Source organism: Camelina sativa, chromosome 17 (assembly GCF_030686135.1).
Source record: "Camelina sativa cultivar CO46 ecotype springtype chromosome 17, ASM3068613v1".
In the NCBI taxonomy this organism is placed as follows: Eukaryota; Viridiplantae; Streptophyta; class Magnoliopsida; order Brassicales; family Brassicaceae; genus Camelina; species Camelina sativa.
The window spans coordinates 10,245,762-10,271,097 of NC_141896.1; the positions used below are offsets into that span (position 1 = coordinate 10,245,762).

A 25,336-nucleotide genomic window follows, 5' to 3' on the forward strand; every position below is an offset into this window, starting at 1 on the left:
AAAACAGGCCCAAATCAAAACAAAACACAGTCGTTTTTGTCGGTAAAAAGGACATAGCCAGATAGATAGATCCTAGAGAGAAGAAAGCTTAAACCTAACAAATCTCTCAAAGAGTGTTTTGTTGGGTTCATTGTATTATCATCAAAAAGATTCTTTGTCTTCTCCGATCCTCGTCGCTCTCCAGTGAAGAATCTCCTAGTTTCTTTGAACCACACATCTTCAATGGCTACTGCTCAAACTCCATCTCTCTCCGAGGTTATTATTCTTCATCAAATCTTTAAACCTCATTTCTCATTTGCTCTCTGTTCTGTAATCTCCCCGATCCTCACTATTTCATCTGTAGATCTCTATATATATTGTTCGATCTAGTGAAGAAGAATGAGCTGATTCCTTTATGATCCTTTCGTTTTTTGAATTTGACTTTGTTAGATCTGAATTCAATTCGATTTTTGATTTCATCATCTCAGAACGAGCTTAAATTAAGTTTCTTTCTCTCTTCAATACGTATTAGGGTTATCGAGTTACAAAAGTCTATTGCTTTGAAGAAGTCAACATGTTTAGTTTTTTTTAGATGAGCTTTGAACAAAGAAAAAAAATCCAATTTTTTTTTTTTTTGTTCATTGTAAAATCACATTTAAGAAGCTAATAGAATGATCGTGTTAAGTGATTTAGCATCGGTTGTGTTGGTATTTCATTTGGTCTGAAACCTGGAAACGGTTTGTGATTTATGTAACAGCAATATCATTTGGAGAAAGATGTGAAGCAAGATACTACTAGTGCCAAGCCTGTGGAAGTGAAAGAGGTGACACCAGAAGTTACTACTACACAAGTTGAAGAGGTTACCACAGAACAAGCTAAGGAAGAAGAATCCCCTGTTGAGGAAGCCGTTTCTGCGGTTGAAGAGAATGTTGAATCTTCTCCTGCTTCAACCGAAGTGACTTCTGAGGCTCCTCCTGCTGCAACGGAAGACAATGCTGAGGAGACTCCTGCTGTTGCTGAAGAAAGTAATGACGAAAACACTAGTGAAGAAGTTGCTGAGGAAACTCCTGATGAGATCAAGGTATATATTACAAAAAAAGATGCTTGCTTTTGATGCGCTTGCTCTTCGTTCTCGCTTTGTGAGTATTTACTGATTAAGTTGTCTCGTTTTTTTACAGCTTGAGACAGCTCCTGCTGATTTCCGTTTCCCGACAACAAACCAAACTAGGCATTGTTTCACTCGTTACATTGAATATCACAGGTAAACAAACTCAAATGTTCTGCTATGGTTACTCCTTGTTTTCTTAAATTTTTTATCCTTCTCCCCATGTCTAACTCTTCTGATTGTTTTTACTAATCTCCAGATGTGTAGCTGCTAAGGGTGATGAGGCTCCAGAATGCGATAAGTTTGCAAAGTTTTATCGATCTCTTTGCCCCAGCGAATGGGTATACATACCTTCCATTAGCTTTCTTCACTCTTTCAGTAGTTCCAATGACTTTTAGACAATGCTGATTAGTTACAAAATGACCTTTAGATAGACGGCTTCACTGTTATGAGATTACAAATTGTCATGAACTTACTTCTGATTCACTGTTTTGGGATGTTTTTCGCCTTACTGCTTCTTAATATTGCAAAATATATCTTTCTGTGTGTTTGCAGGTTGATAGGTGGAACGAGCAAAGAGAGAATGGAACATTCCCTGGTCCTCTTTAAGACAAGTCTTTTGAAGAAGAAACATATGCCATCATTCCTCTTTGCTGTTACCTTCATGATGTCTCCAAGTTACACTGCAGAGCTTAATAAGATTTTACAAAACCAGCACTTCTGGTTTCACATCATCATAAAATGTGAGAATTTAACAAAACTTTATAATCTCAAATTTTTCTCTTATATATGAGTTTTTGAGGATCATCTGATTCTGTTATGTTGTTCTTCCTGATTATGCTTTCTCATAGCAAGCTTCAATTCAATTCTTAGTGCCGGAGACATTTGTCTTCTGTTTCTCTAAGGTTGCATATATAATATTTTGTCATTATCATTCCAATCATAAGAAAACATTGGAAGACATATTGATTGTTGGATATTAAAAGCTAAGTATTATCATAGAATCTCAAATCACCAAACTGTTTGATCATAGAATTTAATAGATTAAAGTATTTAACGAAATCATGTTTTCACGTTTTCAAAAAAAAAAATTGGTTTCTGTATATCACTAATCACCAAACTGTTAGATCACATCACAGGTAGTTCATCAACCAGACGTAGCTAATTCACTATAATGCTATAACCTATATATAGTATTCCTATTAAACTATCAGAATATGAAACTTTGTCACCAATGATAAAATGCATGAAAAATGCTAGCGTCATGTCCATTAATCTCGTTTAACTGCGGTTTCTCTGGCAGAGACAATCCGGTAATGGATTTTCATAGAAAGATTCCTCAGAACGGTGTCTCTCCAAACCCTTTGTTCCCGAAACTGGCCCTTTTCGCCTCCTCGGTGATCCTTGTCTGTATTTTACCACAACAATTAGAGTCACTATTATAAGAACAAGATATAAAAGGTTTGGTCTTGGCGTACCGAGTTTTGTGAATTTCTATAATTTGTTCAAACACTTTGAGGTTATCTTTTTCAGCTCCCTTTCCAATTTTGTCTATCAACCTCACAATACCTTTCCTGGACTCACAAAATATCAACAAAATGTAAGCAACCAAAATTCCATGACTTAAAAACCAAAACAAAACTTTATTTTCACCTGTCCGGAGAGATAGTTTTCCTGTGACCAAGATACCGGCGATGCCCTTCAACAGCTCTCGCCATGTTTCCGCTATACGACGGAACAAAAACATCGCTTTCGACGGAAACAATGTAGTCAAGTGCAGCCATTTGAGTTGAGTGGTTCATAAAAGGCTTAAGCTCTTCTCTTGTTGCCAATTTTTCCTATCATTACCAAAATAAAAGAGTCTCAGTCTCTTTATCTCTTACTAATCATTATAACCAAAGAGCTTGATTGTAACTATACCTTACTCATTAACATGGAGAAACGAGACCGTAAATCAGCTAACCGAGACTCACCACCGTAAATCTCACCAGCAGCTATATATATCGGAGTGTTTGATGAATATCCAAGAGCTGTTAGGAAAATTCCAACTTCTTTTGGAGTCAATGGGCAATGCCCTTTGAGCCTTTGTACTCTTCCATCAATGTCTTTCACTTTCCAATACGCTGTATTCTTCCTAAACACGTAATCTTATTATTATTCAAATATAGCAACCCGCCAGCAAATCACAGAAAAGAAAAGTAGAGTTTGTTTTGGTTAACCTTATTTTCCTAAGCTCAGCAGCTTCACGAGTGGATAAACCGTGGTTGCAGCCACTGAAAGCTAACATATCTTTCTCAAATCTCAAATGCAACGCGATGTATAGACCATAAGACCTCATCCTATCAACCAAAAGCTGCAACATTTATCATTAAAAAAATGTTTAGTTACAAACGTCAAATGTAAGACATATGAGATGGTTATAGGTAAATCAACAGTTTTACTTGTCCCATTGATTTGATTTTAGTAGAGAAACGTAGAGCCTCGTAGCAAGAACGGCAACGGAGCTTCTGAATATCTGGAGGTAGATTGTTGTTTGCTAGACGAGAATCGGATTTAGCGGCTCGGATCACCTTGTATTCACCCCACATGCTAGCTATCTCTTTTTGATAGTAACTCAATCCTGAATAGCTTTTGAAATGCTTAACCACTTTTGTGAGTCCATCAATACCTTTTGGAAGCTTCTTGATGACTTTTACATCTTTAGATAGAGCATTGATGAAGTGATTTTCATCAAAGACATCCGAGAATTTGCTATTTTGATTCGGACCAATCCACAAAGTAAAACAAAAACAGGTAAAAACAGGATCCAGAGAAAATGGTAAGACAAGAAGAAGTAGAAACATAGAGCTCACCTAGTATCCTGCCAGAAAGATCGTTTATCGAGCTCTGGGACTACAAGTGTGGCATTTATAATACGGGCTATAGCTACCATGTCACATATCTGTTAATTTAGCAATGGAAGAAGAATGATGTAACCACAAGTATTTCATACTTAGGAGTGCATAGAAACATAAAGAGTAGTACTACTACATACTTACCCCAGCACGCATCTGGTTAAGACCGCCATTCGTGTGAACAAGAAGATAGCCTCTAGATTCCAATGGAGCTGAAGAATCAGATAAACCAGAGTATCATGAGTCAACTGACAACACACAAGACTTTGATTTGGGCTACAAAAAGAAACCAAACCAGACATTTTTTTTCTTAATTTTGCTCACATGTGTAACGAGGAGTGGTGTTGACACAAGGGACAAAATTGCGGTTGTGTGGAGGTTTCCAAAGCTTTTCGAAATCCGGTATCTCGCTTGTAATGTTCAACTGTCAAATCTAAATGAGTGAAAAACACGAAAGAGGCATGATCCTTCTATTCAAAGCAATCGAAATTTTTCTTCTAGTGTTCTTACGTTAGCACATCCTTGCAATCACCAAACATAGTATTCACTCTGGAAACGTGCTCTACGCCTAAAACATTTGTATATATATATTTATAGGCATTGTCTTCTCTGGTTCTACTCTTTGTCAAGAAACAGTCCCATCATCACAAGATATTTTACTTTTCTCAGTTACTACTAAACAGTTACTGATGATTTACTTACAAGCAACTAATTTTAGGCATTCGATAAGTTGCACCAAGAATCAAAATGTGAAAAAAAAAATTCAAACCTTGGAATAAGAAGAAGGGCTTGTCAAGATAAGAGGAGGAACTAGCTCGGTGTTGTTGATGTGTTCTGATGTTAAACTCTGATACTGAACCTCATTGTTCTGAATTTTGAAATAAGAATCAGCCATACGTTATAAAATGAAACCATACTGATAGCCAAAGTTCAAAACTTACTTTACTATCTCCAAACAAGAAAATCTCAAGAAACAGCGTAAAAATTGAACCTTTGGTTTGGTGATAAGAGTTTCTTCATTCGATTCAAGATGAGATAGGTTCCTCGTTAAGCTCTGTTCTGTTATAGATTTGTTGTAATCGTTGACATCTCCTCGCTGTTAAACAAAGAATCAAATCAAGAAACTATCCAATCTCAGAAACAGAGTTAATAACACTAATGTACCCCAAAACAACGACGACGACCAAGATAAAATAAAGCTGGTTTTGGTTACGGACGCGAGTGTTGTGGTGACTAAGGTGGAGCCTTGGGAGTCTATTCAAAGGAGCAACGTAATAGTGTACGGTGAGAAAGCCAAGTAACGTCATTGCGCAGATAGCGCATATTAGCACCCTCCGTATCACAACCGCCACCACAACCGTCTTCCTCCGGCGTCGCATTTCTCTGAGAACGATCCAGACGACAACATTCAAGAAAACAAACCCGTCTTCAAAGAAAAGATTCAAGAAGAAAACGGATCTTGATCTTCATCTGTTTTTGTTTTGTTTGGTTTTGTGAGTGAATGAACTTTCTATTTGTGGAAGTAGAGAGAGAGATGTATTAGCCGAAAAAGGAAAGTAAGAGTGGTCTACTGCACAAAACTCGACGATCTTTTATTTTTCAAATTTTGGTTGGTTCTTTTGTGTTCTATTTTAAGAGTTGAGAAGGGTCACGTGACGTTTGACCTGATCCTAGAGAAGGAAACGTTATTTGTTATTCTGCCGTGGAGACGATTTCTAATTTTGTCAATGGGGACAAAGTCGTAACCTACGAATCTCAATTAATTGCGATCAACAAGATTTAATCCACATCGTGGATCCATCTCAGTAACACTAAGCATTGGATCCTAAATACACGTAATAGATATTATATATATTGTAAGAGTGATTCCAGAATTGTATTTTACTGAGACAAATCAAATAACATGTTAACTAAAGTTTAAAATAGTGACGATAGCAATTTCAACGGATTAATCTGTCTGTATACTCAATTATTTTATTTTTAGAATACACTGGATTTATAGAATTATATATAATGATATAATACAAAGAGAAAATTCCATAAAGATATACCAACTATATTATCTATAACAAATAATTTAGTGTATTTTTATGAAATTTTTCCTGATACAAATATTTGTATACTAAGTGATGACTCATATAGCACTTTTTTTTTCCAACTTTTTCATGTTTTTAAAGCATGATTTTATTATCCTTTCACCATCAAACATTATTAATCAAGAACTTTACGTTTTTTTTTTTTTAAAGTGATTCCGCAATTCACTTATTTTTGAAACTGAGTGCTGTTTATGTCAGCAATTGGAATGAAACTTATTAGCTACATTAATCCATGAAATTCGAATGATAGCTAATTCACTTTTAAGGCAAGCTATAAATCCGCTAAAAATGATTTGGGTATAAATTTGCAAGCATTATAGGAATTAGAGAAATAAAGATGAACATGATGGAAGAAGATGCTAGGCTATGAAAATAATTTTGTTCACTCATTCTTCTTGAATATCTGTGAACAAGTTCATTATTTTCATATGGGATAAAAGGTCTCCCGTGGGTTTTCATATTTTCCCGGAGATATTTTGGGTCACATAAGACCACATTCATACTCCCACGATGGGAGATCTACCCATATCTTCCGGGAAGTTCCCAATATCTATGGGTTCATGTTTTTTTTTTTTTCTTTTAACTTGTTTTCAAAATAAATTGGATATTCGCTAGGATTGACAAAAGTTGAATAACCTAGTGTAGTTTATTCTTCATGTCATTCGAATCCAATGTAAAAGTTCAAAAACAATATGGTCTTCGACCGTTGTGCCAGACATATATGAAATCATATATTATTGATAATATTGGTATATTATATGTTAAGAAATCGATAATGATAACAATAACATATAAAATCATCAACTAGGTAAAATCTCATGAACAATGTCATGTTTTAAAAATTGACGATGTGCAAGAAATATCAACAAAACAAAACATGCGTTACATTACTTACAAAATAGCCAATAAGGTCCATTTTGTATCGACATGGTACGGACTACGGAGAGAACTAGAAGAATCATATAAAACGTCACGTGGATGAGAACAAACAGTCAGAGAAAGAGAGAATGTACGTTCGTGGAAAGTGTGGCTGAGTCATCAGATCACTTGCTCAGAGACATTGAACTGGCCACTTCAGTTGTACGTCTGTGTACAACCCACTAACTCGGTCTTTTAACATTTAGCCACCACAATGCATGAATCAAATCTCTTGTTGCATTATTAATTTAAAACATTAAAGCAGTACTTATTATTAATAGCATCCCATGGTCAACGTAACAAGCAGGTTTTAAGGTAAGATTAGTGAATTGTGATCAAGCGTTCCAAGTTCCAAGTAAATTACAAATACTTTATTAGGTTTCTTGGATACTACAAATATGAAAAAAAAAAGTTACATGGTTCCGCTTGTCGCTTGTGCGGATTATACTAATGCAATTAGTACCGTTTAAAGTAATATAATTGCATTAATGTAAATATTATGGTAAGCTACTTATTAAAATTAGACCAGCTGTAATACCAAACCTGAATGAATGAAGCACGACACGTCTTTGTCCTCTAACCGTACATTAATTGTATCTGCCAGATGTGTCATGTGCTAACCAATCACAGCCATCGTCTGCATTCTCTGTTTTTTTTTCTTAGTTCTTACATTTTATTCGTATCAAATTACGAAAAGACACCGTAAATAAATTTCATTCTCCGGTGAAATTAAAGAGATTTGATTAAAATCTTTCTAGTAGGAGTATGTTAATAAACTTTTTAAAACAATCGTAACTTGTTTAGATCATCTTGTGAATTGTGATTATTTTCTAATGTGATTACCTTTTACTCTGTATTCTTTTTTTGTCAAGATTTTTCACTCTGCATTTTAGGGGTGAAGAAACAGCGAAGAACAAATTGATATATTAAACCAAAAATGTGGTAAATAATTACAGAAATAATCTAGAGAGGAAGCTTTGTTTCTTGACAGGCTTCTTCTTCTTCTTCTTATTAACAACGATCTCACTATATCTATTTTGCAAAGGAGATCGACAAGAAGAGACAGAAGAGTAATAAGAAGAGATAACCGTCGAAGAATAATCTGATTCTGAGTCTGAAGAAGCAGAGGAGCAAGACGACACAGTCTTAGTCAAAGAAGATGCGCTCATGCTTGAACTATAGTCATGGAAATCGCTAGACAACTTGGAGAGACTTTCGTGGAGACAAAGGGAACAGATTCCAGGAGGTTGTCTGTGCTTCGAATGTTTCTTGCATGAGTAAACGTAGTCTGAAGATGAGTCTGATCTCTGCTTCACCGTATGATTCTTTGGTTTTGAGTCTGTTGTTGTTCGCATTGATCTTCTGTTTCTGCTACTGATGAGGAAAGCGTTTGCCATTGTTGAAGTTGTGGTGACCTGATTTGTGTTTTTTTTTCTTTCTTCTTGCCGTTTCGTGTGTGTTTGTTGTGTTCATTTATAGGTGCTTGCTTCGCTGGTTATGATCTTTATTTGGTGTTTCCGAGATATTTCTTTACCTATTTTTTTCCTAAAAGCCAAAACAAAAATAATAAGTGGCCACGCCGATTCATATTTATGATATTTTATTTTCATATATAAAATATTCATTCGACGTAACGTAGTTATGGAAAAAAATACAACTAAATGGAAAGAAAATGAAAATGTTAGGTCACTCTTACAAAATGTCGACCAAAGTGGTTATCAAAATATAATATCGACAAAAAGTACATAATATTTATGTTCTCAGATGAGATCAAATGATCAATCATATACGTAGATAGACACACAGTACAGTGTGCTTGTTATTAGCTTGATAACGTTAAAAAAACAAATTTTCTTTTTGTTATAATGAATCGAATTCCAAATAAGTTCGGTATTCAAAGAATTGAGATTTTTTTTAATACAGTTTAACACGTATACGTTTGCCAAAATAAACTCTTGGTTGATATCCTCAAATCAGATTTGAACTCCGATCCAAACTTATAGTGTATTAATAAAATAATCAATATATTATATACCACTCGAAATCTCCGCCAATTGATCACCACACATCTCTTTGGTAAAAACAAACAATATTAGTCTGTTGTTACGTCGGTTCGAGGATAGATCTGGAGTGGTTATAATGTTTCATTAAAATGGACGGCTTAGATGTGCGAGAGACCTTGTGGGCTCCGAGAATTTGGTACCAGACGGTAGATGTGAATATGTGATGCTTTACGCGTATCATACTCTATTACTCTCCTCATACAACGCGTATCATACTCTATTACTCTCCTCATACGGACACATGTCAATCGTTCATTTTGCTTGGTTCAAATTTTCGTATGGTTTTTGTTTGTTTGAAAGATAACTAACATACATACACATGCAACAGAGTTTCACTTTCAACTATTTAAGGCAAAGCCAAAGCATAAAAAACAACGGCCCAAGTTGCAACCAAAGCCCCTAATGGGGAGGACACGGCCCAACCTGCACAAGGAATAGCCTGAGTAGTCGTGGGGTTGTAACCACCACCTCCGGTGAAAGAGGTTGGTGTGGGGGTTGGTGTGGTGGTGCCACCGCCTACACCGTTTGACGTGGTCGATGCCACAGTGATTGCTAGCTTCATACCGCCCGCGCAATGGCCGGGGATTCCACATATGAAGTAGCGAGGACCAGTGGTCGTGAGAGATATGGTCGTGGTTCCACTGCTGTCAGATGTAATGGAGTTCCCTAAAGTGCAACTCTTGTAGTCATTCTCGCTCACTTCATCCACAGTGTGACCCGCACCGTAGGTAAACACTGAGTAATACCATTATGTAACAATATTAATGCTACCGTTTTGATTAGATTTTTCGTTTCACATAATCATTCTAAGCAAACAATAATGTCAATCATCATTCTACGCAAAATATAATGTCATCAAGATCATTTTATCATGTCATTAATATTAGGCTGGATTAGGGTTTTATCTTGGCCTTTCATTTTGTTGCAACTAAATAAATATGTGTACGTAGAAGTGGTAATTATATATGAGTCATATTTTTGTTCAGAAAAAAAAAAAGTCATATATATTATATAATTCTCGAGAGAGTTAAGAGATGATGAATCACCGATGGTATCGCCGACAGCGAAGCTCTTTCCGGTGGTGAGAGGAGTATAGTCAGTGCCAAGGGACCAATTCACGGTAAGAGTGGCGGATGAGGCAGGTGCCACCATATTAAAGAACAGGCCTAGGAGCGCAAGGCAACCAAGAAGTGTGCTCATATTGTTTTCTACCCTTTGTTAATAAGAGAATACTATTTTATGACAATTTCTTGGGACTTATACATGTTTAGTTGGATGTATGTTATGTTGGAGTTAATTTAGTCGACTTATAAAGGGATTGAACTCATGATTAAGGTTTGAACTTCCAGATTCTCGAAAAACCTTTTTCTTCGTGTATGTGACTTAATATTTATATAATATATATATTACATTATTACGTCATAGAACTTTTATGTCGACCATAATTTACACACACTTTAACCAACGCCCAAATACAAATCTATACGAACATATGATCAGGTCAGTTGATATCCAAATTGGTTTTAACTTAAAAATAATCGGAAATGGCATCAGAGATTTTAAAAACAATTTCAGGTGTTCCTTATATGTGAATAGTTCTTAAAAATTTTTGAAAATATGATTTTTTTTTTTTAGTTGATAGATTAGAAATGAAGATAAAATATAATTGAAGAAAACATACTACATTTATAAAGTCCAACAATATCATACTAATGAAGACTTGATTTAGGCTTAGAAAGCCCAACAATAGGTATCATACTTAGGCCTGGGCAAAAAAACCGGACCCAAAAACCCGAACCGAAACCGACCCGAAAATATGGACCCGAACCCGAACCCAGAACCGGTAGAATAGCCTATTGAGTCCTAATCTTCTAAACCCGAAGAACCGGAACCGAACCCGGAACCGAACCGAAAACCGAATGGGTATCTGACATACCCGAAATAAAATCATATATAGAGAATATTAGTTATATATATATATATATTATAACATAGTTATTCAAAGTTACAATTTAAAATTCAAAAATATTATTTTTTCTTAGAGCAAAATAATGAAAATACTCAAAATAACCAAAATTATATTGAAATGTTTAGCTATAAATTTTTTTAAATTAACCAATCAATTTTTTAAAAATAATTTTAAAAAATTTATTTTAATATTTTCCGGGTAATCAGGTAAAATTCAGGTTTTTGGGTTAAATTTCGGGTAATCGGGTACAAAATACCAGAACCCGAATGATATCCGATTTTTTCGGGTATTTGTAGGTTCTGAAATTTTAGATCCGAACCGACCCGAACCCGGTAAGACCCGAACCGAACCCGAACCAATATTTTCTGTTTACCCTAATGGGTCCTGTACTCCTCTACCTGAAAAACCCGAACCCGACCCGAGTATCCGAATGCCCAGGGCTAATCATACCCTAGGTTGTGGATTTAAAGAAGTGGGTATGAGCTAATAGTCGGTGTGGGAGAAGCTCCTCAATGTGACACCATAGGAAGGATACCTCAAGAATACCTCGCAAGGAGAACACCTAAAAAAGAAGTTTCTAATATATAAGTAAGACCAACCCAACTAGAATGAAGTCTTTTGGGAATAAGTCCAATAAAAAATCCGTAAAGATTGTACCAGTTGAACCCAAAGCGGATAAATGGATAATATCAACAATAGAATCGTAGGACATATGAAGGTATTTTTGAAATTTGTATAGCATATTAATATACTAAAAAAATTCAGAATTCCATTAAATTAAGTAGTCAAACTCTTAAGACAATTCTTTTTTTTTCTTAGTTTATACGTTCGGTTTAATAGGAAAGGAAAAAAAAACGAAAAAAATTGGTAGATCATAAAGGAGAAGTCATGGGCTATCGTCACAGCTCACAATGATTATATGTATGGACTACATCAAAAAGCAGGTGGAACTTCCGTTCCAAACAATCAGCCAGGCGAATTAGCTCTCTATGTATTGTATAGTGCCCAATCATTATTTGCTAGACTATGGTTTTTTGGTGACATATACAACAAATTTTTATTTGATTAAACTAACAAATGCATGATTCACTGATAAGGAATGTTTTGGAAACAAAAATTATTGAAGAGACATGCATGCTTCAGGCTTACTCAACCTACAATCTAAGCTAATCAAAAGGTCTATATGTGGTAATTAGTCTCATATGATCGAGACACCACAACTGATGATGTGTATATATATTATGGATGGATCCAGATAGCCCAATACACTAACCAACTAACTCACTTCCTAAAAGGCCAAGACAATGGACCCATTTTAGCCAATCATGACGCAACGCATTGAGAAGATACCAAAGAAACCATATACTGTATCTGTATGTATGATGTATATGTTGATTTCCAATTAACTTCCTATTATTTTTCTTCCCAAGCTTTTATTATTATATATAATAGATTTCGAAATTTCTCTTCACCATTACTTTTCCTTAAAAGACTAATGCAATCAGCTAGAATTGAATTTCTCAAATTTAAATACTTTCGACATCTGAAAATTTGTCCATATTATGATTTTATGGACTTTTTACATGCCCATTTTGTGTTAAGAGATAGTGGATGAATACAGCTAAAATACAATAAACAAAAGAAAATCTAAATACCTTTAACAAAAAGATGAAGAGAAAGCTGCAAGATAGTGTGAATCTAAGCTCAAAACATAAAAAGCTGCTGAAGAGAACAGTCGGCTATATTTGAGGTGTTTTCTTATTCAGATATAGTGAAAAGCTTTTCACACATAAGATGTTTGAATTGTATCTATAGGCTAGGTCAAAAACAAAATTCATTATAGGCTTTACTTTTCTACCTTTATTTTCTTTTCTTCTAATAATATGTAGTTCTACTTTCGTTTTTCTTTTCCTTTTTATCTATTGAGTCTTCATTTCTTTTGATGGGTCTTCATGATAAGACAATGATCATCATCTCTCTTCAACCATGAATCCCACGTACCGCTGATTTTGCGTTCCAAATTAACTTCACAAAAGATTACGTTTTTTTTTTCTTTTCTCTTTTTTTTTACCCTTTTGTTTTACATGACATACATATTATGTAGAAATTATATTTATTTTTACTCTATATAATAATAATAATAATACGGGCGGAAGACATGATTGTTAGTGAAGTCCTGTTGTAACTATTTTTCAATTTTGATTAATAATTAGTTTGTTTTGGAAGGATCAAATTAATTTCCTTTTCTTTTAGTTTTATCTTTAACGTCTATAAGAAACTTAACTTTTGGTATTTTCTTTGGAATTTGTTTGGTATCATATTCTTAGGTCTCATCTTCTAATTAGCTTAGCTATGTCGTTTATGTTGGATAATTACATAGTAGATAAAGCGAACTGGTTGTTTAATGAGGATGATTATCCACTTTAGATCTAAGGTTTTAACTTTGAACTATACAAACCATGTATATTGAAGATACTACTTTGAGTTTTGCAGGGTTTTAGTGGGTTTCTAAGTTGTCCAATGTCCATCATATGGTTCATATCTCGAGGTGAATATGGTTTTGATTTTTCCACGAATAGTTAGTTATACATGTGTGTTATGGTCGGCTAAATGTTTTTTTCTATAAAGATGCAACCTATATATATATATATCAACACAAATAACTTAAATGTTGTCAAAAAAAAAAAAAAAACCAAACAACACATAGTAACTTTTTTTTTCGGGTTTCTAGATAAATAATTTGTTCTCATTCAAAAAATTTTAGTGATTAAAGGGTTAAAGGAACCCACAAACTTTAAAAGTTCTAGAAAAAGACGAATTCCTTTTGGAAATAGATCCATAAATTAATCATTATACTTTCGATATATATAGATCATTACACACACAACCCTAAAGAGTAAAGAACATTGCGAAGTACATTTGGCGTAGAATACAGCTATTAGCGCCCAATGTCACCTACTTACCGACTTAACCCTCTTTTTTTTTTTCCATCCAAGTTTATTGTTTTTTCCAGATATTAATAACAGTTGATTCATTACGGAGACAAAAATGCAACTTACATAAAGAGAAACAGTGACGAAAAAAAATACACAAATTAGAAAATTTATTTTAATTATTTTTTAAAAAACATAAAAATTAATTAATCTATTTGCTGAATTATGACTCTTCTTGAATCCTCCTTATTGTTTGATTTAAAGCTGTTGCAATGTCGTCCACGGTATTCAGTTGGCTTCCTTCTTCAACCTGAACCAACCATTTATTCTTATGAAATATAGCTATATATAAAGATTCTTAAAAAAAGGTTGAGACTGGGACAAAAATAATTTCATTACAAAATATCAATTTGCTTAAAATTGGGCTTATGAATATCTCCTGAACAAGTGGTAGCCTCACTTCGTTGTCCGTACATATTTCATCGACAATTCTATGACCACCAAACATATATCCACAGTAGTATACAACACCACGTATACGACAGATACACGCATATTGATATTTTGTTTTTTTAGGTTGGTCCCCTGAATCTTACAGGTACCATTAAGATACGCAATTTTTGTGTCTAAAATAAAATGATGATTACGAGTTTGACCCACAACTATTGAGGCCCCATGCCCTAAGTACCCAAACGAAGTAAGCAAAAACAAAGAGAATGATTTTAATTTTTATTAGCAACCTTTTAAAAGCCCAGACACAACCACAACTAGTACTAATCCAAATTTTTTCCCCCAACAATAAGAGACAAAAAACTAAATCAACAAAGTGAAACCATATGCACCACACAGTCATTAATCACTTTAATCTCATGATTACCCCAAAAGCAAACAAAGTAATGATGAGAAGTTGAAAATGTACGTACCTTGACGCTGATGGAGTAGAGAATGGAGTTCTGGTGAGTGGTGACATTAAGATGAAGAAGAGTGAGCCTTAAGCTTTGTAAAGAAGCTACGAGTTTGATAAGCTGCCTTGGTTTCTTCTTCGCCAATATCTTGATGTTCGCGTGGCTTTCAGCCACCGTCACCTCTATCTCCGCCGATGAAGATGAGCTTTCCGGTACTTCTGATGACTTTGTAGAAAATTGAGGGAAGCTGAAGAAATCTGAGAAGGGATCCGCCAACGAGCTAGTGCTAGTCTTGGCTCCTTCTACATCATGGGTCGTGGAGGTGGTCGTGGTTCTCTTAGGCCCCATAGATTGTAAGATATGCTCTAGCTCTTTCACGTAGTTTATAGCTCCTCCTACTATCGACGCCTGATCTCCCTTTACCACCAAAAACCCGCTCAAATCAGATACATATGTGTGTAGTTTATAAAAGATTAAAAAAAATCTCTTGATATGTACGTATACACACGTATCACGCTAGTTGCATACAAGTTTATTAAGAAATTGTATTAAAACATCCCAATATTCTTAATCATATTGATTCTAGTTTTTGGTGTCACAGAATTATTTATATTAAAATATTTAAGATATGTTGCAGAAAAGTTTAGTATGTAATATATAAACGCATCACCTCTTGCATATAAGTTTACGGTGGATTTTCTTGTTGATGAGTTGTATAAAAACATCAATATATTTTCAATCATCCTCATGGTATTCCGTTTTGTTAGTATATCTAAAGAATGAATTTTAGTTTATTAAGTTTAAAGAAGCCTGAAACACGCAAAACTGTGTACTATAGGACTCTAGGCCAATGAAGTAAAACAAAGACACAAACATTTGAAATATCAATTACTTAAGAAAAAGATCGTGACTAAATGATATATATATATATAATATAGCATGCACATGAGGAATTAAAGACTGAATTAGTAACTTACCCTTTGAGCGTACGACGACGGCATTAGAGAACGGAGCACGGCGAGGTACTCGTTCATCTGTTTCCGACGATTTCTCTCGACGGCGATATGAGTCATTCTCTGGTTTTCGATCTCTTCTTTGTTCTTGCTGTTTCTTGTTCTCCTCCTCTTCCTCCGCTGCTGCAGAGGAGGATGATTCTCCACATCATTGGCGGGAAGACCAAGCTCTTCTACCAATGAAGGGATTAATAAAGGGTGCTGATGACAGTCTCGCCATTGACGATCTTCCTCTTTACCGTGTTCCACAAAGCTCTGTTCGTGACATGACTTATCAATGTTGTGTTTCGTATCTTGAGCTACTACTTCTTCTTGAGAGTACAAGTCGTGAAACATAAAATCTTTGCAGTTGGAGAGGTATCCAAATGGATCTTGCGGGTATAGCATAGCCGCCAAGGGCATTTTGAAGCCGGAGACTGATGAAAAGATATATTCAAAAATATGGAAGAAAAAAAACTGATTTGAGACCGTCAAAAAAAAAAAGGGGGATTTGAGAAATCGAGAGAGAAAGAGAGAAGGAGAGAAAACAAAATTTGAGACAGGAAGTGTTTGTCGCTCTCCTTTTTGTCTCGAGGGAGAAATAAAGGCAAAAAGGGTTAAGCCCACTAAAGGAAACTAACCTTGGTATTAATTATATGAAGATTCTTTTAAAATTCATTTTACAAAATATTAAACTCTCAAAAACTCACCGGCATGGAGGAAGAATAGGAGAGTGAATCTTTAACAAAAAACAAAAAACAAAGATAGGAGAGTGAAAGAGGAAATATGATGGGGGGACTCTTCAGAGAAGCTTTGTGAAGCTATAAGGCTAATTGTTTTATATTTTTTAGAAGCTCAGAACAGTTGACCCAAAATTAAAGCTCCCAAAGAGTACAATTGTAACAATCCCAATATGGAAATATATAACTTCTTCAAACTTAAGTTTAAGTTAGACGTTAAAAAAAAAATCATGAATTGTGTTATTATAAAAAAACTAAGTTTGATTATATTGTAATTATATTAATAAAATGTTATTTTTGTGGAACTATTCCTAAACCAATTAGTAGATTTTTAACTCTTTCTTCATTTACAATAAAATAAAAATAAATAATTTATTAAGAAATGGTAAAAGCTGATATAGTGGGAAGTGATTTTTATCGACGTGCATGCGAGTGCAAGTAAACTGGTGCTGGTGGTCATCATAACCAGTTCAAATCTTTTCCAATTTTTCCTAATAGTGACGCCTTTAAATATGGCACAACATCAATTAAAAAAACATATCAGTTCGTTAGTGTAATATGTCATGTTGCGGATTAACGATTTCTCCAAAAAGAATCAAGACGTGCAATTCTACTAATTCTTTTTGCATTAAAAATTTTGGTGATAGTGGTTAGCTAAATGATAAAAGGAAAAGAAAAAAAAAACGGAAAGGTTCATTTGGACAATATAAAATTTTGAAGCATTTTATGCTTAATTACCATAGAAAATTATTTGATCTTCAAAAAAAAAAAAAAAAAAAAAAAAAAATTATTTGATCTTCATTTGACGAAAATAATATTTTTGGATTTACATTTTGTACCAATTTCTGGTGTAAAATTCTACTGTGCCAGAAATTACCATAGAATATCTATGCATTTCCATGGAATCAGATACACTAATCAGCTTGAGTTTATGGTTACTAATTACTAGTATTAGAGATACATAGAGAGGTTTTGGACAAAAAAAAAAGATACATAGAGAGGTATAGAGACATGTTATACAGAGACAAGTTCGCACGTGGGATACTAGTAGACCGGTCCACAAGACCAAATAATCTGTTTGCAGGCTTGGGGCGTCAGGTTACACTCAAGTTCGATTTAAATTGAAACAAAGTAACGTATATCTATATTTTTAATAATGAAAGAAATGTGGATTATATGAAATATATGGCTTAGTTTCCGATTAAACTTAAAATCTTTTTTTTTTTAATGTTTACCAGAAAATACACAACCAAAAGAAGAATTATATTGGCCAGTGGGGTATCACTTTATGTCAGGTTTAACAAATTTGTTTCGTGATGTTTTAAGAAAAATTTAAATCGAGATATCCACTTGGCATGTAAGAAAATGATGGCACTAGTTATGTAATTTAAAATCTTTGTTTTTCTCGTCATCAAAAACAAAAGTTATGTTTAAATTAGATGGCATCTTTTGATTATTCTGATCTAATCACTCCGGGAATATGTAATAAGTTATAGTCCAACTATAATATGAAAACAAAATTTAAAGAATTAGATAGATGTGACTAGGCTGCGTTATGTAATCAAATTTGGTCGGACACTTGGGATCTCTAAATCTGAATCAATTTGCCGAAAATATAAATCAAATGTGAACATAAAACCTCAGGACAAAATTTTCATGATAATACAAGAATCTTGTTGGATGCACTTGAAATAAATTAAATTTAAGCTATAGTAATCTTGTCTCGCCTTTGAATCAGTGTACCTAATGTTATACAGTATATATCAAAACAACTAATTAACTAAATATTTTATTGGTTAATTATTATCTAATCATCTGAACTTTGTTCGATCGTCTCTGTGTTTATTACTTTTTCATCATTTCTGATCATCTTTTTTAACATGTCGATGTTTCCCACGAATGACATTTATTCAGAGTTTTGATTTTGATGTAGACGTTTAAAGATAATCTGTTTTTCTGTTTTCTGAAAACATTTTAAAAAAAAAATGAGAGGAGAAGCCATGAGCATACGTCCAGAAGAGTCCATGTAACCTCAAGCTTCTCTTTTCTTGTCTCTCAAGTACTTTCCCAAGAACACCGCTTACAATTTTCCAGTGGGCTTGTTTTCTCATGCATCTTTCGAATTATTTCCCCAATCACTGTTACCTTTTTCTCAATCTTTGTTTTCATTCAATTTGATCAAACCCAAACTGATTAAATTACGTACAAAAAAAAGAACAAACAAACGTTCTAAATTTATATTACAATGTGAACAAAGATAAATTAAATACTTATGGTTTATGGTTTGAATGGTAACGGTGGTAGGGACAGACAAACTGACAGCTGTTTTGTCTATTTTATTTTTAGAGAAAATAACAAATCGCTGCAAACCAATTCTATTTGTATGTAAAAACGGTCTAGAGTTGGTTCATGGTGTATTTTTTTTTTTTGTAGAAAATCGCACCATTATGAACTATACTTGATAAATGATAAAAACATAAAACGTTTTAGTTCGCAGATGGATTTGTACATTTCCAATCGCCGCTACCATTCGAATCTTTATATAATCCTAAATCAAACTAAAACGTAAAGATAACAATATATATTGTCCTTATTTTTAATTAAATAGATGTGTGGATAAGACTTTATTTATCTTTCCTTGTATGAAGATAAATGCTTTATAATTTTCATTGCGAACATAATTTTATGATCTATCAGTTAGGGCATCCTTAATGGGAGAACTTTTTTTTGTATTCTTAGATTAAATATATAGTGAAAATAATCTAAGATCAGTTGTTAAGATCATAGGTAAAAAAAATGGGGGAACTAATTATGATGTTCTTAGAATAAATATATAGTGAAAATAATGTAAACTTTCATATGTTATAAACTTTTACTACAAGAATCTGATTTTATTTCATACATAAAGTAGTCACCAAAGATACAAGAGTACATGTAAATGAGAACATTTTTGATCTTCAGGCCTAGAGGACGTAGCAGAAGTAAACATTAATCTAAACCAGGGTCGAAGCTGTATGATTTGCCTTGAAGTAGATAATCATTAGAATGATTGCAAACCAAAATCATCAATGTTGAGTCACGGACGCTAGTCGATGAAGTCTTTTATTAAAGCCAACTTAGTTTGCATTATTAGCCTACAAGCCTTGAACAGACAGAGAGAGAAATAGCATAACAATGGGAGTCTGCAACCAGAATGCATCAGGATCTCTGGCTAACCTTGCCTCCTGTCAGCTTTGCCGACTCAAACAACATGTGATTGATTAGTCCCCGAGCAGCACTGCCAAATGTTATATCAGAGAATTTTTTTGCAATACATGCCTCAATGAACAAGTTGGACATCTGATACTGATCTAATCAGTAATCACAAGGTTCTCTACCAGTATATAACATTCACTAAAGATTGGGGAGAAAAAAAAACTCACTCATCTTTAAGCTTCTGAATCTTCTTAGGGTCTGTCTCATTCATGTGTTTCTTAAACTGTTGCCTCACCATACCAACCACTAGCTCAGTGTTGTGTTGCTGCATAACACAAACGAGTAAACAGAACAAAGTTCAGTTCCTATATCTCCTCCAATCCAGGATATCTAATCCTATAAGAAAAGCACAAATCTCTTTCTCGTGGAATCAAAACACAAGTGCTGATAAGATATCAGTCTCGACCTTGTGTCGCAATAAGAACCCTAGACCAGATGAACTACTGTTATTATTACCCTTTCTACCAAACGACCTAAGATCCAAACCAGTTGGAACCATTACAAAAGCCAGGACAGCACCAATCTCATCAGACATCGAAAACGAGAAACTAGTCGAGAATGATCCGGAAAAGTTTCTTTCTTTACCTTGGAAGAGTCTGATGGGTTGCCTGTAAACAACTCTTCCTTCACTCCGACTCACTGAGTCAGTCAATTGAATCGATGGACCGCCGTCAACAAACTTCGAATCTCCAAACAGAGCAATATTCTCGTCAAAGCTCGGAGATTTCACAAACCCACCATTAAACAAAAACGAGGGATTTGCATCTGCAGCAGCCATTGTTTGGTAAATCTCGAAGCAGCATAAAACAAAAATAAGAATTAAAGACATCTTCTTTGGAGGAACCTTGATTCGCTCTCAAACACACTCTCTCTCGTTTTATGACGGAATACGACGGAAGAGAGCAATCAGAATTTTTTTCGTTCTCTCGATATTTTTTCGACCAATCAGAAGAGAGGAAGAATATTAGAACAGCCTTTGGATCAGTTCTGAACCAAGATCAAAAATATTGATCTAAGCCCACTGTTACATATTTTTATTATTTATTGGGCTTAGAACAGAGGGAAAGTTATCCCGTTAAGGATGGCCTTATAGGCATATTATTTAAAAAATAATAGATGAATTAAAAGAGTTATATATGTTTTAAAGTAGTTTAATCAATATGCACAAAGAAACTTCTTAAAATATGTTTTTACTTAACGGAGAGACTAATCTAATTAAGAGATTCGCCAATGTGTAGATTAGTCATTGTATTATCTTCTACACCACCATGCTAATTAATTACATGTTGTATCAATGATTCGATTCGAATGTATAAATTGTTATCGTTAATATACATTTGTAGATCTTTTACTTGTATGCTGATTGATTAATATTACCTAAACTAATAAAAATAAAATAAAAATTACATATTAAACCAATATATATTCTCTAATTTATTTAATTACTATGAAATATCCCGTGCTTAAAGTACGGGTCAACATTTAAAAAAAAATTATAATAGAATAATAAAAGTTGTTGTTATATCTTTTCAAAAGATATTTTGTTTGAGATAATATTTATTTTTAATTGTTCTGTAAATCTATATATGTTTTTTGAATATTAATTATTTTAGAATATTATAGTATTTTATTTTTGACGTATATTACAGTTTTATATTGTTTGTTTGTTGTATTTGCATCATTATTTTGTGAAATATGAAGTTGTAGTTTTAATATTATAATTGTGAACAAATAAAATTTATTAATTTATCAGCTATATAAATTTAGTTTTACCAACCTGCCAATGTGAAAATTAAAACATATATGTTATTTTCATAGATCGAGTAATATATCTTTGTTTTTAAAAATTCAAATCACAACATATGCACACAAAAATCTGTATTTTATTAATCATAATTATTATATAAAAATTCCAAACAATTTGTAAATAAAGTAAAATAATGATGATAGGAGAATCATAATTTGAAATTTTAACAAAATCTTCGAAATCTAGTTATTAAAAATAATTATATTGACTACTTGGATATAAAATCTTACTTTTTGAAATTCTGATTTGTTTATATTGTTTTGAAAAAATATTTTGTAATTTTTGTCTATAATTTATTAGAGAGAGAAAATATATATTTTTAAAACTAATAATTATTTAACATCAATGGCATGACAATGTAAAATTAAAGAAAAAAATAAACTCTATTTTTTAAAAAAAATATCCGTATTTTTAAAAAATCTTGGCAGTTAATTTTTTTTTTTTTCATGTACAAATTAGTTTTGATTTGAATAGATTTCTTTTACTTTTATAGATTTTTTTATATTTGATCTGTCAGCATTTCTATTTTTCTAATTAATTATATTTATTTAATCAATTAATTAATTTTAATTAAGTTTTTCTAATGGTAATTGAATGTAATTTTTTATACATTTTAACGTTAGTTTCATATTTGTACTTCACAATTAATATAGTATGATGATATATTCCTACCAAAAAAAAATTAATTATGATATATGTCTTAATCTGTATATATCTCTTTTATATCATTTTAAGTTTGTTTTTTTTTAACACCTACATCACTCTAAACTTATGGTAGGAATCCACTTATTTCTTAGATGTTATTGTCTTTTCTTGATTGTTCAATGTATTTCCGGGATCTTTGGTTTAGAAAAAATTTCTCGTCTACGTAATTATTTATATAGTATAGGTTTATTTATATGCAAGAATACTCTACTAAATGAGTGCAACTGTCATTAAGTAATGATTTTAATCGTTCATTATACTACGTACTACAAGTTCACATTCATTATAGTTTAATAATTCTTTGATGATATAACAATTAATTTTTGACAGTTGACATAAAACAATTAATTTTGACGGTTGACAAAACAATTAATTTTGACGAAGGACAACCATGTGTCTTCCATACACAATTAACAAACACACATACTTGTTTTAGCTTAATAAAATGTGTTTATCACTAAACCCGCAGAATGCAAATTTAATTATATTTCTCTAGCTACGATTTAGTATAAATGAGTTGAAATGTAAAAAATAATATATATATATATATATATAATAAAAGATCTGTATAGAAAAAAGGAAAGAACAAAAAAAAAAAAAACAGGGGTAACTGAGAATACAGTAATTTAACTATCGCGCAACAGGTTGCAGGTCTTTCATTGTCGTATGTATTCAAACATACACACTTCTATAGTTCTCATCTCATGTCTATTTATTTACAGAACATAGAATCTGTGATTGTGATTTCATTTTTGGGTAAAGGAAAATCTACGTAATACGTGTTTAATATATAATTCGTGAATCTTGATGCTCTGGCCAAAACTTCGTCGGATTGTGACAACTCTTTTCATCTTAGTAAAGGATTCATGATTTTTTATTACTGTTATTGTCAGTATATATTGACTCTCTTATTTCTTCTCTATTATTGGTTCATGACATGTTTTTTTTAAGAAATTCGCAAGATCTTATCACTGGTTCTCGGTCACATACTATATAGTATAGATATTACTTTTATAATACACACAAGCTTAACTTTATAACTAACACTTTCAAAAAAACTGTTTATAAACAAAACATCTTTACATACGTATACATTTTTTACTGAAATAGGGGACCAAAATCTTTTGCCATAGTTATATTTAGTTATTTAATGAAACACTAACACATTTTCAACGTTTCAACTTTCAATCTAAAATTACTGTTTTGGTAGCAAAAGAGAGGAGGACATACACAAAACACAACAAACAACTACTCCCAACTGCGACTCTTGCTCTCAGCCTCTCACCAACTCTAAAAAACCTTCGGAATAGTTGAAATTTTAGTATAGTCAAAAACATTGTTCAATACTTTATTCTGGCTTGAATTCTTGAAGTTTCATTTCGCAGTTAATATAATTAGCTAGTAATGACGAGATTAGCCTTTTAACGAGTTTAAAAAGTTACAATATAATAAAATAAAAAGGAGTAGTTTACAACTAAGCATCCTGATAAAACCAGCTTTGTTCCATGTTGTAAAATAAAACTCCTTAAGTGGTAAAGGAACATTAGCATGTGGTTCGTTTAACCGTAAATCCCGCTGCCTGAAATTCTAGCAGGAGACATATCATGTACTTTGTCCGGATCAATTCCTTATGAGATTCTCATAATATTAATTTAGTTTAGCTAATAATAACTTAAAACAGATTTATTGTATAAAACTTAGAACAAGATCGTCGGTCACATCTTGTTCTGCTTCTCGGATTGGGCGTGAAGTATAGAATAGATCAATAGAAAGCCCACATTCTTTTCGTTTTTTTAAAAAATTATATATATGTTTCCTCTTTACGTTATATAATGTTGATTTACAATAGAGGTCATAATCGTATGTATATTTCAATGTCTATCTTTAATTTTTCTTGACCTAAAATAACAAAAAAAAAAACGATACTGGATACTACTAAACCCCTCAACTTTATATAATGATGGCACTCGTACACCAAACAAATGAATAAGAACCATTAATTCAACTGTTTTGACACACAAAAAAAAAGAGAACCATTCAACATTTCAACTGGTTGATAATAAAAAGAACCACACAACTAATTTCATAAATCATTTTATTGGTCAATATTGTTTTCCTATACCATCTAGGCATCTATAAAAACCATATAAAGGCTTCAGAAAGGTTCTGAAATTTTCAACCTTTAAAAAAATATATATATATATATATATATATATATTCACCCTTTTATCCAAAAACATTATTACTAGTATTTGAGAGTCCCTTTCAAATTTGGGTGGTGTGGTTTCTAAAATTTTAGCATTTTTGACAAGCAACAAAAATAATAAGATTAAGAGTTTTCTACTTTCGTAACTATTAATGCCAAAAAAAAAGGTTAAAATAATGACAAAATTAAGATGATAAAAATTGGTTGGATAAATGACAAAGAGTAAGCTGCGGTTTATGTTAATAGCAGACAAATCTAATTCAATAATTAGGATAATAATGACATTCGTGCCGACCCGATAAAAGATCCTCCAAATATTTAACGCGTTTGGAAAGGAGTCTGAATAGGCTTTGTGTATACGCAATTTACTTATTTTGTTTTTCCAGTTCCTATCCAAAACAAGACAAATTTAATCCATTTTCTAATGCGATCGAGAATATAATCATTTTTTTAAACATGTATTTAATTGTTAAATTAAAGTTTTGATGTAATTGAGTTTCCCGAGAAAACCGGGGATGTTGGTACCTAAAATTCTGTGAAATGTTGAAAGTTTGCAGTTGGAGTGACTCGGGGACTTCAAGATTCGCTTCCCAAACATTACTTCTCAGTTTTTACCTTTTTTTATTACTCACTCTTTCATCTGCCTCGTCACTCCCTACCATCTGACCTAATTACTTTTATCATTGTATAACTGTGACTATACATATATTCAAAATCTGTAATCAACATGCGAGTCTGAACTTTCTATTACGATTTTGTGGTATTTTGA

The 25,336-nt window shown here is 32.9% G+C and overlaps 6 protein-coding genes across 6 annotated transcripts; 1 reads left to right on the forward strand and 5 right to left on the reverse strand.

Annotated features, from left to right (window-relative positions):
• Window positions 1-6: 6 nt before the first annotated feature.
• LOC104756594 (cytochrome c oxidase subunit 6b-1) lies at window positions 7-1,891 on the forward strand. The gene is made up of 5 exons (XM_010479202.2): window positions 7-255; window positions 737-1,060; window positions 1,158-1,240; window positions 1,344-1,425; window positions 1,640-1,891. The coding sequence occupies exons 1-5, from the start codon at window positions 223-225 to the stop codon at window positions 1,691-1,693; spliced, it is 576 nt and encodes a 191-aa protein (XP_010477504.1). The 5' UTR covers window positions 7-222; the 3' UTR covers window positions 1,694-1,891.
• Window positions 1,892-2,159: 268 nt separating this feature from the next.
• Window positions 2,160-5,601, reverse strand: LOC104756595 (O-fucosyltransferase 7). The gene is made up of 12 exons (XM_087495944.1): window positions 5,196-5,601; window positions 4,970-5,074; window positions 4,748-4,846; window positions 4,303-4,402; window positions 4,123-4,190; window positions 3,937-4,025; window positions 3,526-3,835; window positions 3,304-3,437; window positions 3,005-3,218; window positions 2,738-2,922; window positions 2,563-2,658; window positions 2,160-2,492 (listed from the first exon to the last, which is right to left on the reverse strand). Exons 1-12 carry the CDS (start codon window positions 5,355-5,357, stop codon window positions 2,366-2,368), a joined length of 1,689 nt encoding a protein of 562 aa, XP_087352070.1. The 5' UTR covers window positions 5,358-5,601; the 3' UTR covers window positions 2,160-2,365.
• A 2,295-nt stretch (window positions 5,602-7,896) lies between these two features.
• On the reverse strand, window positions 7,897-8,503 carry LOC104756596 (protein SALT UP-REGULATED GENE B). Its single transcript, XM_010479204.3, has one exon. The coding sequence runs from the start codon at window positions 8,387-8,389 to the stop codon at window positions 7,943-7,945; it is 447 nt and encodes a 148-aa protein (XP_010477506.1). The 5' UTR covers window positions 8,390-8,503; the 3' UTR covers window positions 7,897-7,942.
• Window positions 8,504-9,310: 807 nt separating this feature from the next.
• LOC104756597 (blue copper protein) lies at window positions 9,311-10,346 on the reverse strand. Its single transcript, XM_010479205.3, has 2 exons — window positions 10,102-10,346; window positions 9,311-9,790 (listed from the first exon to the last, which is right to left on the reverse strand). The coding sequence occupies exons 1-2, from the start codon at window positions 10,253-10,255 to the stop codon at window positions 9,402-9,404; spliced, it is 543 nt and encodes a 180-aa protein (XP_010477507.1). The 5' UTR covers window positions 10,256-10,346; the 3' UTR covers window positions 9,311-9,401.
• Window positions 10,347-14,040: 3,694 nt separating this feature from the next.
• LOC104756598 (transcription factor bHLH94) lies at window positions 14,041-16,616 on the reverse strand. The gene is made up of 3 exons (XM_010479206.3): window positions 15,840-16,616; window positions 14,881-15,279; window positions 14,041-14,267 (listed from the first exon to the last, which is right to left on the reverse strand). Exons 1-3 carry the CDS (start codon window positions 16,275-16,277, stop codon window positions 14,181-14,183), a joined length of 924 nt encoding a protein of 307 aa, XP_010477508.1. The 5' UTR covers window positions 16,278-16,616; the 3' UTR covers window positions 14,041-14,180.
• Window positions 16,617-20,012: 3,396 nt separating this feature from the next.
• On the reverse strand, window positions 20,013-20,627 carry LOC147923465 (L-type lectin-domain containing receptor kinase VIII.1-like). The gene is made up of 2 exons (XM_087496458.1): window positions 20,229-20,627; window positions 20,013-20,114 (listed from the first exon to the last, which is right to left on the reverse strand). Exons 1-2 carry the CDS (start codon window positions 20,625-20,627, stop codon window positions 20,013-20,015), a joined length of 501 nt encoding a protein of 166 aa, XP_087352584.1.
• Window positions 20,628-25,336: the final 4,709 nt, after the last annotated feature.

Excerpts from the sequence above, each read along its gene's own strand:
- LOC104756594 (XM_010479202.2), top strand. The coding sequence starts at position 223 with ATGGCTACTGCTCAAACTCCATCTCTCTCCGAG. Across the intron at positions 256-736 it reads AAACTCCATCTCTCTCCGAG|CAATATCATTTGGAGAAAGA; the intron begins GTTATTATTCTT and ends TTTATGTAACAG. Across the intron at positions 1,061-1,157 it reads AAACTCCTGATGAGATCAAG|CTTGAGACAGCTCCTGCTGA; the intron begins GTATATATTACA and ends GTTTTTTTACAG.
- LOC104756595 (XM_087495944.1), bottom strand. The coding sequence starts at position 5,357 with ATGCGACGCCGGAGGAAGACGGTTGTGGTGGCGGTTGTGATACGGAGG. Across the intron at positions 4,847-4,969 it reads CTCTTATCACCAAACCAAAG|AACAATGAGGTTCAGTATCA; the intron begins GTTCAATTTTTA and ends TTCAAAATTCAG. Across the intron at positions 3,438-3,525 it reads AAATCAAATCAATGGGACAA|CTTTTGGTTGATAGGATGAG; the intron begins GTAAAACTGTTG and ends TAAATGTTGCAG.
- LOC104756596 (XM_010479204.3), bottom strand. The coding sequence starts at position 8,389 with ATGGCAAACGCTTTCCTCATCAGTAGCAGAAACAGAAGATCAATGCGA.
- LOC104756598 (XM_010479206.3), bottom strand. The coding sequence starts at position 16,277 with ATGCCCTTGGCGGCTATGCTATACCCGCAAGATCCATTTGGATACCTC. Across the intron at positions 15,280-15,839 it reads CGTCGTCGTACGCTCAAAGG|GGAGATCAGGCGTCGATAGT; the intron begins GTAAGTTACTAA and ends TTGGTGGTAAAG. Across the intron at positions 14,268-14,880 it reads TCTACTCCATCAGCGTCAAG|GTTGAAGAAGGAAGCCAACT; the intron begins GTACGTACATTT and ends TGGTTGGTTCAG.
- LOC147923465 (XM_087496458.1), bottom strand. The coding sequence starts at position 20,627 with ATGGCTGCTGCAGATGCAAATCCCTCGTTTTTGTTTAATGGTGGGTTT. Across the intron at positions 20,115-20,228 it reads CTGATATCTTATCAGCACTT|CAACACAACACTGAGCTAGT; the intron begins GTGTTTTGATTC and ends TGTGTTATGCAG.
- LOC104756597 (XM_010479205.3), bottom strand. The coding sequence starts at position 10,255 with ATGAGCACACTTCTTGGTTGCCTTGCGCTCCTAGGCCTGTTCTTTAAT. Across the intron at positions 9,791-10,101 it reads CGCTGTCGGCGATACCATCG|TGTTTACCTACGGTGCGGGT; the intron begins GTGATTCATCAT and ends GGTATTACTCAG.